The sequence below is a fragment of the Chlorocebus sabaeus genome, chromosome 15, assembly GCF_047675955.1.
Source record: "Chlorocebus sabaeus isolate Y175 chromosome 15, mChlSab1.0.hap1, whole genome shotgun sequence".
NCBI classification, from domain to species: domain Eukaryota; kingdom Metazoa; phylum Chordata; class Mammalia; order Primates; family Cercopithecidae; genus Chlorocebus; species Chlorocebus sabaeus.
The window spans coordinates 50,436,363-50,449,967 of NC_132918.1; the positions used below are offsets into that span (position 1 = coordinate 50,436,363).

Consider the following 13,605-nt stretch of genomic DNA (forward strand, 5'->3'; position numbering starts at 1 on the left):
GGAGAAATATCTATTTCCATCCAATGAATACAAAACCCCAGCTTCTCCTGGTGTTTTTCCCTAAGGAGGGGAAAACAAGAGCACTGGTTAAGTTTGTGACCACATCCTTCCTCTCCTGTGACTTCTCCTCTTTCCCTTCATTTGCCTCTTGTGTGATTTTTAGGCCTGTTTATTTCCCCTCTGCAAATATAAAGTCCTCTGTTGGGGAGGAGCTCATCTTATTCAGCTTTTCTTTTTCTCACAGCCGTTGGTAGAATGCTTAGCACATAGTAGGTTTGCAGCAGTGTCTGTTAGGTGCATACCTATGACCCCTAAGTAGAATCCTGGACCAGGAGTGGAACTGGGGAGTCTGGGCTTGTCTATACATTTTAACGACTCTGAACAAGACATAGAATCACCAAGCCTCAGTTTACTCATCACAAAAATGTGTCTAACAACAGATGTCTCAGTTACTTCACAGGATTTGTTGTGAGGTCCAAAGGAAGGAACAGATACAGAAAACATTTTAGGAGGTGAGAAAAGCTGCACAAGGTCATTCTCATGAATCAGAAAGTTGAAAAGGCCTGCCATGGGTCCTCCCTGGGTGGAGGTCAGACTAGAGGACATTGGCAGTAGTCCCCTTCTTAAGCTGTTTTGATGACACAATGAAAAAGGCTGATATTCTGAACTATTTTTTTTGTAAACATAAATGCCACTTAACTAGGGACCAGCTCCGTGCCTGTGCCAAACCAATTGGTGTGAGCTTTGGGAGGAGTGAAGGATGGGGACAGATCGTACACATTGAGGACAAAGAGGAACCTGAGACATTCGAAACAAACATGTTCTCAGAGCTTCGTGGAAATTCTGTCATGGCCCTAATTCTTGCCTGCTATTCTCTTGGCCACAAAAGATTGCAGACCAGTTACTATAGAAACAATTCTCTTCACGGGTTGTGCATGTTAGGATGGAGATGGAAAAGATTTCCTTATCAAAAAAAGAAAGAAATTAGGTTTTCAGATATATTTGCCCTCTATCTAAAGTGTTCCTCCTTTTATGAGCAGAAGAAAGAAGAAGCTGCAATGATTGCAAATATGCTTCTAATTCCTTGCAGTTAAATTTCAAACTTTCATTGTAGACTTGGTGGAGCTCGTGCATTTCTAATACATCCGGAAAGCGCGTATTTTCTCAAGAGGGAAAATAGTGTAAAATAGGAGATAAGGGACCATGAGGCTGAGTGGGGAGAGCCTTGCCAACCTCAGGGTCCCCTCTGTCCTGGGAGAGCCCAGCCACCCCCACCGCACCCACCATGAAGCCTGTGTGTGATCTCGTTAGCATTTCCTTCTGCTTCCTGGCTCTAGGCTTGTGGCTATCGCCTGGGGCAGTGCCTGTGTGGAATGCCTCCCGGGCCCTGTGGTTCTGTGTGGTGAGTGCCCCTGGCAGGGTAGCTGCAGGGTTGCAGCAGGTGCCCAGGCAGGCAGGCTCAGATAGCTCTGATGGGGGATCAGGCCCTGTTTGTGGCCAAGGACCTATTCTTGGTTTAGGACTTTTCTTCTAAGCTTATGTGGCCTCAGAAAGAAGCAAAGGGAAAGGCTCTCCAAGCTGGGGAACTAGAGAGAGAGAGAGAGAGAGAGAGAGAATGTGTGTACCTTTCCCTGTGAACTTAGTTCTGCCTCAACAAGGACTTTCCTTTAAACTGTTAAGCACTAAGACCTTAGGTGTGTGAAGCTCCAACCACCTTCCCTGTGTGAAGCAACCTGGAGTCAGCATAGGAGGACCTGCTGGTCTGTGTGGAGGAGACGCACAGTGAGTTGGAACCCCAGGGCCTTGGGGACTCTGAGCCTGGGGAGGTGAGTGACACAAAGGTGGACCTTCTTCCCTGCAGGAAAAAGCAAAGGCAGACTCCGCAGACAGGTAGACAGGATGCTGGGGAGCTTAGGGCAGAAGTGGGGGCTACAGGACAAAGTCTACCCTGAAGTCCCCACTGATGGCCATGCTGGGCTTCTTGGAACTTCCCCATGGATGAGACACAGGGAGTCCCCAAGGCTTAAAGGGTGGGCTCCAGGAAGCTGGAGAAGGCCTTCCCAGACGTGTCACAGACATCAGAGGTGAGGTATGATAGACATAGGCATACATTGGGTTAGGGTTTACAAAAGGGACATGTGGGCCGGGCAGCAGATCCCTGGGTGCTAGTAGGGGAGGGTGGAGTCGTCCCACTCCAGCTGGGCTTGCCTGGCTCCATTCTGCCCATGTCTGCCTCTGCCCGTCCCTTCCTCCTCCTCCTCCTCTTCGCTGTCATCAGAGCCACTGCTGGAGCTCATGTCTTCCTCTGCTTCTTCCTCCTCTTCTCCCTCAGTCTCATCTTCCCCGTGCCCTGGTCCTTCATGCTTCTGGATATCAAGGAGAGAAAGGAAATGCTCGTCAGGGGCTGAACAGAGGCCACTTTGGAGCTTATGTTTCTCCATCCATTAAGGAAACATTTAGGGCCCCTTGGAATTTCTTCTCTTAGTGCCAAACTCTTCAGCCTGGACACAGACTTCCTGGAAGGGAAGTCTTCTGATAAAAAGGAAGCTAGAAGGTTCAAGGCAAAAGCCTGAAATAGCAGCAAATTCCAAAGCATGAACTCAAGGTAGACTGTTGGGTATAAATGATGGGCTGGACATTGAAGCCAATCCTATCCATCATTTACTGAACCTTTCAGGCCAAGGCTTATTTTCAGGCATTTCTGGAGCCTATTTAAATGGAGCTTAGTGTTTGCTTCTAAGAAGCAAGCCTTAGTGTTTGCTTCTCAGTGAGAGGATGGCATTTGATCTTGTGTCTCTTTTCCAAGTGTGCATGCAATGTCCCTGGGAGCAGAAGGCATTTTAAGCAAAGACTCAGTTATGCTTCCCCTCAAAAATATTCCTTTGGAAAGGACAAATTTATTGGTCCTCACTTTCCATGCTTGCTGCTCACCCCCTGACTGTGTCCTCAGGCTGTACCCCTTCCTTTCCAGTCCAATTCCCCCTCACTCCAGCTTTTGGATAATTCCAGCAAAATTTTATTTCTGGATTTATGTTCTGTGTTGATGAACCAGGTCATAAAAGTTGTTTCTCCTTGCTTGGCTACCCACCCCCTCCCCTGACACTTCTTGGGAATTGTCTTTTACCTCCTACCTTCTACCCAAATCCTACCCACTCTTCAAGGCCTCCCCCAGGCCAACCTCCTCCAAGGAATCTTCCCTAATTGTTGCAGTCCTGAAGGCTTTTCCTCCTCAAGCTCATTGACTTTTGACATCACAAGGTTGGCCCTTGTTAGGCACACTCTTGCCTTGTCCTCAGACCACTCCAGGTATACTGGTCTTGTTTTCTAGACTCCAGTCTCAACTCTTTGAAGGTGGAAATCCTGGAGTCTGTATAGCACTGAGCTCAGCACTTTACCTACAGCACATGCTTGGAGAAACCGAGCCACATCAGCACACTGCCTCTGAAACTGGAGTGTGAGGCCAGCTGAGGTGGAAACTGGGGACCAGGCTGGGATAATCATCTTCCCCTACCTTTTCTAAGCCTGCGTCTACCATCACCCAGAACCCATGGGCAAAGGGCATGATGTAGAGGGCTTCGCTTGACACTCATGGATAGATTCTGGGGGCTGTTGGCTAATTGGAAAGATATGGACTTTAGAATCAGACATCCTTAAATTTGACTATTGGCGGGGTTAATTTGAGTATGTTACTTTTTTTCTTAGTTGGTTTTCACCTTGGTAAATGAAGATGATAACTCCTATTTTATAGGATTTTGGAAGATTCAATGAGGTGGTGTATATAGAGCACTCTATACAGTATCTGGCATAATGGAGGCTCAATAAATGGCAGGCATTGCTGCTATATTTTTCTTTTAATCTGTTCCAAGCCTTTGAGTGAACTCTTCAGGCAGTATGGAGCAAAGCCATCTAATTTGCACTGTTAGTTAATCAAAACTTCAGTACTGAGTCCCTAAGGGTTAGTTGGCTCTGAGCTAAATACTGTGGGGGAAACGAGGCATAGCCACCTCGTGGTGTTTGCTTGCCTTAACAAAATTTCTGGTTCTGTTTGTGGGGTAAGAGCAATGAATACATTTTAAATCAGAGAATGTAGTTGGTGGGAAGGTATGGTCTGTTCAGGTTGAGAGGGCTAGAGGAGCTCAGAGGCAGGAAGAACCAGTGGAGCTGGACTAGATGGGGCAGGGCTTCCAGAAGGCGGGGGTATGGGGCAGCTTTAGGCATAGGAAGGGTTGAGCTGGGTGGAGGGAGAAGCGCCCCACCCAGAACTCCCAGCCCTGCATGGGGATCACCTCCATGGGGTTGACTGTGATAGTCAGCGCAGAATCGTCCCAGTCCATCTCAGATTCCTTGGCAGCCTCAGTTTCCTGGATGAAGTGCTGGTGGGCGATCCGGACCCGGTACACACCCATGGCCACGACAAACACAAGCATGCACACGGAGATGATGATGACCACCGTGGCAATGCTTGGGACCACTGGAACAAGGAAGAAACTCCCATGACATGGCGAACAAAGGCCTAGCTCATTCTTGTGAGGGAGCATGAATGAAACATCCATGCATAGGATAAAGTCTGCCCTACCACTTTCCAGCTGTAGAACTCTAGAGCAGCACCTTACCCTGTCTGGGTTTCATTTTCATCACCTCTATAATGGACATAATAATTCCTATCCTATGAGTAATAGGTGTAAATTAAATTAATCTGTAAGTTTCCACATAGGCACAGTATAGGTGTTCATTAAATGCAAATTCTCTTTTATTCCTGGCTTTACCCCTCAAATTATAAAGAAATTTCCACAGAGCCAAGCACGGTAGAGTTTAGTAGAAACAGATACAAGTGCCCACCAGATGGTAACACAATATGCCAAATGCTCAAACAGAAATGTAGGCAGAGGACTTTGCAATATGGTGCATACGTGTGTGTGTGTGTAAAGGGCTCATGGAAAGCTTCATCCTGGACATAGTTTTGAGTTGGGCCTGAAATTTTGTCCCAGCCCTTTGTAGTGACCTCTGCTATTATGTGTGTTGTGTAACTTCTTGTTTACCTATTGACTGCCTATTGAGGGTGTGAGTGTCTCAGAGCCAGGGCACATTTTCTCCATTGCTGGGTTCCCTCCCTCAGTTCTGGGCACCTATGTTTGCTACAACATAACTGTCTGTTGAGTAGATAGTCTTGAGTCACAATGACCACCTGTGTCCTGAGGGTCCCTCCTCTTGGGCACCCTACCTGAACTGCGCCGGATGCTACTCCGGGACTCAGGATGATGGACAGACTGGAGGAAGGGAGGCTGCACAATCAGGTGGTTGACATGCTCCTTATCTGAGACTCTGTCTTCATGGAGGACGCTGACCTGGGAAGAGTGGGTAGAGGTGCTATTGACCCAGGAGTGGCAGGTGAGCCAGTTACAGCAGTTCTGAATGAATGATGAGGGAATGGGTGAGCCTTGGCTTCCCTAACAATGGCAGGACCCACTCACCTCCAGGTTGAATTCATTGCTAGTGTAGCGCCCATTGAGTTCTGAGCACTTAATCCGGAAACGCCGGGCCTCAAGGGAAGCTGGACGCCAGTGGCGGTAGCGGATGTGATGTAGCACCTGCTCATAACGGCTCATGGAGCCCACACCTGTGCCAAGAGACCACACCTGTCATCAGAAGCAGAAGAGGAGGAGGAAGAGAAGAGACAGGCTGGGGCTTGTGGTACGAGACCTCGCAGGTCTTGTAAATTTGTTGAGGGTAAGAGCTCAAGATACGTTGGGCAGACAATGTGCAGAAACTCTAAGGGGCCAAAATTACACTGATGTACAAGCTTTCCATACAGACTGCCTCAATCTTCCAGATGTTGCTGTGACAGTTGCTGAAATCAAACATTGTAAGAGAAGGCATCCACCCAGCTTCTACAGAAGAATTCCCCAGGAGTGGGAATGTGGGACTGGTCCCCAAGATGCTTGAGTAACTTGCCAGAGGAGGGTCTAGAAATCCATGCTTGAGGCCAAGGATCTCCAGCTGGTCCCTGGGGCTTCACAGTGCTCCTTCACAGGTGCAGTCTCACTCATGTCTCCCTGGACAAGGACATTCTAAGAGGACACCCTTGGGGCAAAGGGGGTTGAGTGTGGCCTTACCGTAGATGGAGTAGCCTGCAGTAGAATTAGTGGCGTCCAGGTGTCGTTGGTGGAGCTCACTGTGGTTGAGCTCTAAGCACTCCTGCCTTGGGTCCAAGTCCCCTCCAATCACCAAAATATCACAGAAATCTAAGTTATGAAGCATTTCCTCTAAGACTTCTGATTTGGGGGCTGTAGGAAGACAGACACGGGAAATGCAGGCGTGAAGGACAGCTCAGAAAACAGTCCTTGCTAATCATCTCCCTCCTCTGTTATTGCACCCCAGGTTAAGGCTGGGTCAGGAACAGTGTCTGTGTGATCCCAAATACCACATTGACTGCTCAGATGTCCAGGCGGCCCTGAGGTTGCGTAGCATGAATTAGTGGGAAGAGCATAAATACTGTAGCCAAAAGATGTGATTTGAATACCAGCTCTGCCGCTGAGAAGCTGCATAGTGTTAGAGGAACTACGTACCACTCAGTTTCCTCACCTGTAAGGAAGGCAAGAGTCTTGAGATGATTGAAAACAGTATCTAATGCACATTGTAGGTGCTCAATAAGCAATAGCTCTCATTTGGGAAGAGATAAGTGGCCTTCCACCATGCTCTCATAGCTTTCTCTGTGTGGTCCTAATGTGTCTGTCTCCCCAACCACCTGAGATTCTGAAGGGCAGAAGCACTATCTTTTTATGATTGAATCCTTAGTGTCTAACCCAGGAACTAGCATGGAGTAGTTATTACTAAATCTTGCTCAAATGGAGCTGAATCATTAATTAATAATCAAGTCAATATGATATAACCAATTATCAATATTTGATAAATTAATATAATTAATGTGCTCCAAGGGGAGCACATTAGCATGTTGGTCAGTCAAGTTGTCCTTGCCTAATTGTATGATGCCAAATTTCCCAAAGAAATGTGTGAGTATTTGAATGCCGGGCAGAGTTTGGCAGTCCTAAATTAAAATCCCATCTTAAAAAGGTGATTGGTATTTATGAAGTATGTGCTATGTGCCAGGCATGTGGAAATATAATCCTAATAGACATTAAAGGGAGTACTATTACTATCCCCATCTCACTGATGATAGGCTAGTTGTCTTCAAGTGGTTTTGATCTTGCACTCCTTTACTGAAAAACTTGTGAAGAGAGATAATTTAAATAAGTATATTTGTTTATTCATAAAGTGGACTAAATATACTTTGTGTGTTATAAAACACTTATTAAAATAGAAATTTAAAAAATTCACTAAAGATGGATTATTTTAAATAATTATCTTTTAAGTTTTTAAATGATACCAAAAATATTTTTGCTCTCACTAGGTATATATTATATATTATTATACATAATTTCTTTATCTTAATTTTTAAATACTTATCAATAATAATGGTTTCATGTATAATCAGCAAAATCTAAAAGCACAATAACATATGCTTAAGACAGGGTCTATAATTAGCAATGCTGTATGTGCATCTTTATTTCAAATGGCCTTCTCACAGTTTCCAGGCTTTTTGCTGGCTTCTTGTCAGGTCTGGTCATATTGCCCTTGCTCCTACCTCCCACTGTGGCTGACTGAGAGCTCCCTGAGGTAGGGAGTGTGTCACGGCTGCCATTTTCTCATGGCTCTCTCACCATGGGTATTATCTTCCATCTGCAGTTTCCTGGATTCCCACTGTGTAGAAGGGAGTGTGCTGGGTTCAGGGACCCAGAGGCAAAGCGGCCATGGATGAGCCCTCGGGGTCTCCTGGTCTGGTTTAATAAACAGGAAATCACCACCAAGGGCTAAAAAGTGTGTGCTGAGGGAAGCACCAGCAGTTGGGAGTGTCAGAATGGTGGTGGTGGGAGAGCCTACTTGGGGAGGTGCTGAAGGCAGAGTTATTTGCCAGGAATCAAGGGATAGGGAAGGAAAGGGACCTTCCAGCCAGATAGCAGAGCAGAGGTGTGAACTAACAGAGCGTGGGGTGTGTGTGTGTGTGTGTGTGTGTGTGTGTGTGTGTGCATGTTGGGGGAACCTCCTGTCTTTGGTATTGACAGCATAAAGAGTGTCAATGGGGGCAGCAGATGATGCTGAAGCCAGTCACTGAGGCCTGGTGGCAAATGCCATTATCCTACTTGTTTAAGATATCTGTAATAATGACCATTCCAACAACAATAGGAGTAAAAATTTAAAGGCACTAATAATAGCCCTTGGACACTTGACTATGTGCTCTGCCTGTACCTCTCATAAACAGAAGATGAAATGTGAACCCAGATAATTGCTCTTCCCTGCATTGCCTGTTTGCTGGTGTCAGATGTAGCAAATCCAGACACTTGGGTCATGGCCCGCAACCACTGAAGTCAGAGGCTCTTCTTTATTTCTGTCTGATTTTAGCCACAAATGAGAACAGGGGAAGAGGGACGATCACACAACCTAATGAACGTTGGTCTGTGACTAGGGAACTGCCCTGCCCGGACAGGTGGTAAAACACCATCTATTTTTTATGAGCTAAGAAGGGCTGTCTCTTGAGTACCCCGTTCACTAGGGACCAGGGTGGTTTAAGTCAATAGGTAGTTAGGATTATTAGAACAGCAACTCTTCAGGGACTCAGGACCAGAGGCACCAGCACATCATTAGCAGTGGCTTTTGGAGGGGGAGGGGAGAGTTGAAAATATTCTCTTGGAAGAGGCAGCAAAGGACACTTCTTAAATTTATATTTCCCCCATCCCTCAGAGTAACAAAAGGGAGGTTTTCTTCCCTCCCTCCCTCCCTTGCTCCTTTCCCAGTTTCCTTCCTTCTCTTCTCCTCCCGTCCCGCATCATATACTATAGCTTTCAGTGTAACTGTTTCCCTTTGGTAGATAATTCAAATTACTCCTCTTTCACTGAAAAACTTTTCCAATAATGAAGTTGTTGGAAATAACAACTTAAAAGTTTTCTGAGAGCTTACAGTAATATTACTGAATGAGACCTAACTTTTATGGTGTATATATAAAGATGCAGCTATATTTTTTCTTTATATGTCTTTAGCTTTTCTTCTGATTATCAGAATAATATATGCCCACTATAGAACATTTTTGCAATTGCAGAAAGGGAAGGGAAGCAGAAACAAATTGGCTCTCACTATGCTTCTCAAAGAATAACCGTTAGCATAGAATAACCCTGTTAGCATAGGGTGTGTGTCCTTGGCATTTTTCTATTTTTTTTTTTTCTTAAATGGTTGAGATCATTCTATCTGTAAGTACTATGTAACTTTGTGTCTTGCATTTTTTTCACTTACCATTTAGCACAAATGCATTGCCTCCAACCTCATATCCCTCATTGCTAAACCATCCATTCCCCTCATATTCTTTTCGTTTGTTTATAGCTCTTTGTCTGTTTTGCTATATTACATTATGCTGCCATGTATACATTTATGCCATGTATACATTACATGAACAATGCTGTTGTTCTGAAGTATGTTTTCATGGTTGTAAAAAAATTAAGGTCCACCCTCCCCACAAACTCAAATGCACCTGTACCTGTGGTTTTCACATCCCCGGGGGCCTCAGTTTTGGCGAAGGTGCTCACAATCTTGATATCGGGAAAGAGGGTCACTCCCCTGGCACTTTCAAACTGAGCAGCAGGTCTCCAGAAGTGGTCTGTGCCCCGGAGGGTGATCTGGGGCTCGATGGCCTGCAGGACCATCACATAGGCGTCTACCTCGGGGATACTGATGCATACGTCTTCCCCAAAGCACCTGGGAAAACAGCCTCAGTCATGGCACTGATGAGCAAACAATTAAACCATCTGTCATACAGCCAGGAATAAGGGGTTGCCACCTCCAGTTCTTAACCAGGCATCCTGACTGCCTAAGAGTCTCTGAGGATGTCAACAGACATTCAAATTATAATCAAAACATTATAATCAAACATTATAATCAAAACCACTAGTGATCCAGGGACTTGAAAAATTGGCTCCTGAGAGAAATGGGAATTTTCTATACGTGCAACACATAACTATGAAACCTTTCATCATCCTTTAACAAAGTAATCAATGGCAACATTAATTAGATAGCAACTGCTTGTTACATGCTTTAGTATTTGGTAAGCAAATTGTTACCTGGTCGGTTACAACCATCTTACTAATTGAGACCCCAGGGCTAAACTCTCCTGCCTCAGCTTATATGATATGACTCTATGTGGATATCACACACGTGTGCCTTTACTAGGTGTAAGAGCAAAGTGCTATCATATTCACCCTCCTTTCTCCTGATACACTGCCACACAATTATCTGGGAGGCAGAAATGGTGTGACCACAAGAGTGAGGTCTGAGACAGACAAGGATCCATGGCCTGGTTCTGACACTTCTGGGCTGGGTAAATGTGGACAAGGCACTCAACTCCTGTGAACCTCAGTTTCTTCATCTATACAATGGGGATAACAATAATTTTGTCCTACAGTAAAGGATTAAATGCAGACATGTATAGAAAAGAAGCTGACCAGAGCTTGCATCATGGTTTGAGCTCAGTAAACAGTGGTTGATTTGAACCTCTCGTCAGACCTCATGGGGGCATTATGTCATTAGCCCTCTCCCCTGGTCATCTAGATGTAGGTTAAAATGGGGGACCCCAGAGCCAGGCAGATGCTCTGGGAGTGGGGTTCAGCTGGTGACAGCCATCACCTTACATGCCTTGGGACAGTTCCCGAGGAAAGGATAGTCTGGATGGATGCCATGCTGAGCTACTCTATCCTCTTCTGTGGGTGGGTGAAATGTGGGAACTGTGGTGGCCTCCTCCTCTTCCCAGTTTTCTCCCGCTTGTGCCAGGCCAGCCCCACAGCACTCGTCACCTTTCTTCAGTTTGCAGAAGGCTGGTCTCGGCAGGACATAGGCCAGTTTGTTCTCTCATCTTAACTCTAATGTGGCACTGACCTGGAGGTACCTGCTTCCTACCCCTAAGCCTGTAATGGTGGAGCACTCCTCCATTGTTCCAGAACTATTGAATGTAACCACCATCTACAGGCTTTTTTCTGGCACCTGTCTCAGGCTCCAACAATGTGGCAGTCAGCAGACCCATCCTTCCCATCCTTGTTCCTCTCTTTCTGAGTCCTTCTCCCAACTCTAGGTGCTGCATGACTGCACCTCCACCTTCCAGGAATTTTTCTGGGATCCCCCTCCTAGCAGCCCTCCAAGGTAGCCACTTTGGCTGAGAAGTGATTTGATAGGCCAGTGAGTGAGTTATCCAAAGGCTTCAGTAATCCTCTCATTTAACTCTGATCTCTGGAAACAAGACCCATGCCTTCTGTTTTTCTGGCATACCTACGGGATTTAGGAACTCTACATAGCTGGGTTGGTTAACTTAATTCAATTTAATAAACATTTGTCAAGCACTTCCTATGTACCAGGCACTGTGCCCTTAAATCAGAACACTTCAAACCCATACCCCGATCACTTCAAATTCCCAGCTCTCTGAGAATTTATAGAAAGCAGTAAGGCATTAGATAAGAAACGGTAAAATAGAGAAAGGTGGATTCAAGGTGGTAAAACAGCAGAACATCTTGCTTAAGAAGAAAACAAGAACACAGATCCATTGAAGCATCCTCATAGGAATAGCAGAAGTTCGGGACAGCTGAAGAAAGGCAAATCCTGTTTTGCAATGGAACATTCCCAAGGGACCAACCCTGCTGCCTCAGTTGGCCCCAGGCTGATCAGTGTCCACTCACTGGACTTTGGAGGAGACTTTGAGGCGCCGCACACCCGCTGTCGGGAACTGCCTGGAGTTGATGTAGGAGACTTTCTGGAGAGCACGGTTAATGTTCCCAATGTCATCACCTTCCATCACCAGGATGGACTGCGAGGGGTTGAAGTGATACTGGAAGACAAAAGTGAGCATCATGGAAGAGAATGGTCAGGATGTACATGGTTTTATGGGAGCACTTCCTGTCCATACAGGGCACCAAAGGTCACCATAAACACCTCTAGAGCATCTGCCAGTGACCCATTTGTGTGTACAAATGATAGTGTTTAAACTCTCAAGCAGTTCCTCCTACTCTCTGGTGGGCTTTGTGGCCCTCTCCTATGAAGTCTTTCCAGGAACTGTGCCTGCTAATATTGGTCTGAGCCACAGGATTGAATATTGAAAACCCAGCCACGGTGCTCTCACAGCCCAGCCCTTGGCGAACAGTAGCCCATGCTCTGTGCTACCGGGTGGTCTGGACCATTCAGAACTTGGGTGTTGACTCCTTTTGCTGTCTTTGTCTTTGGCCTTGAACTGCTCCCCAAATTCATCTTGCACTCCATTTTCTGACCCATGCCCTATCTTCTTAGCTTCCAACCTTCAAGTTCATTTTTCAGTTAATGGTTTTCTTTCTCTCTCAGATCTAATTTTTTTTCTTGCTTTTCAAGTGTTACACACTGGTTTCCCATGAGTTGCACTCACCTGCTGCTTACACATCTGCCAGCAGCCCTGTTTGTTATCTATCCATTTCATCCCAAGTCCCTGGTATCCCACACTTGCTAAAGGCCATGTAGTGGCGATTCTCCCCACTGAGTCACTTGGGTACTCAAGCTGGACATAGACTCTTGCCTTCTCCATGTCCCCACGGCAGTTACTCTTCTTGGAATGAGGCAGGGGAAACTGCCTTTGTACTGCCCTGAATTACTGACTTTGACACACTTCTGAGCAAGAATTATTAGGAAATGCTATCAGTAAAATATCAGAAACATATCTGTGAATTCAGATTATATATTGAATGCTCATGGCACAGGAAATGGAGACATGGATCTTTTTTAAGTAGCTACCTAACTTAAAATTATTTACTCTTTTGAATAGTTAATATATTCACATGGTTCAAATGTACACATGTGCTAGGTGAAAAGTAGCTATCTTATTTCTATCTCCCATCCACTCAGTTTCCACAGTCACATCCCACAAGTACTCATTATTATGTTAGTTTCTTAGTGGTAAATTGCATTATTGTTCACAATTAGTTGCTTCCCCTCCCGTGAGAGACTTATACATGTCTGCCCTATTGTTAATAAGCTTGATCATATGACTTATGGTACCCTTCCCTGCAGGATATACATTTTTGCCCTGTTGCACTCAGCAGTGGTCATGTTACTTGCTTGGTCAGCTAAATGTGGGCAGAAATATTGTTTGATTCATACCCTATGGAAGATTTAATAACCAGTTCATGGTTTGCAACATCCCTTTCTCTCTGCCATGAAACTGGCAACATTCCATTAGGGACTGGTCCATCAGCTTGCATCTCACAGTGAGGGAGGTATGGATCAGAGCTGCAGCCAATCTATAATGGACATGAAGCATGAGCAATAAATAAAATGTTGTTGTATAAGCCACTTAGATATTAAATAATTTGTTACTGTAGCATAACTTAGCTTATCCTGACAGTTATACTCATTCTTATAAATATATAATCAGTGAATATAGATTTCCATTTTTCTTCTTTCTTGTATCAAAACTATCTCATTACATAATGTATCACACTTTATTTTTTACTTGGCTCATATCTTGGAGCTTTTTCTGTATCAATACATGACAAG

The 13,605-nt window shown here is 45.2% G+C and overlaps 1 protein-coding gene across 1 annotated transcript in view; it reads right to left on the minus strand.

The window, feature by feature from the left end:
* Nucleotides 1-456: 456 nt before the first annotated feature.
* CLSTN2 (calsyntenin 2) overlaps nucleotides 457-13,605 on the minus strand; it is a 646,459-nt gene continuing 633,310 nt past the window's right edge. Inside the window, exons 11-17 of the mRNA XM_008008915.3 lie at nucleotides 11,766-11,914; nucleotides 9,584-9,801; nucleotides 6,114-6,284; nucleotides 5,472-5,617; nucleotides 5,222-5,345; nucleotides 4,287-4,471; nucleotides 457-2,366 (exon numbers count right to left, since the gene is read on the minus strand). Coding sequence (XP_008007106.3) covers nucleotides 2,166-2,366; nucleotides 4,287-4,471; nucleotides 5,222-5,345; nucleotides 5,472-5,617; nucleotides 6,114-6,284; nucleotides 9,584-9,801; nucleotides 11,766-11,914 — 1,194 coding nt within the window. The 3' untranslated portion in view covers nucleotides 457-2,165. The remainder of the gene's footprint in view (nucleotides 2,367-4,286; nucleotides 4,472-5,221; nucleotides 5,346-5,471; nucleotides 5,618-6,113; nucleotides 6,285-9,583; nucleotides 9,802-11,765; nucleotides 11,915-13,605) is intronic.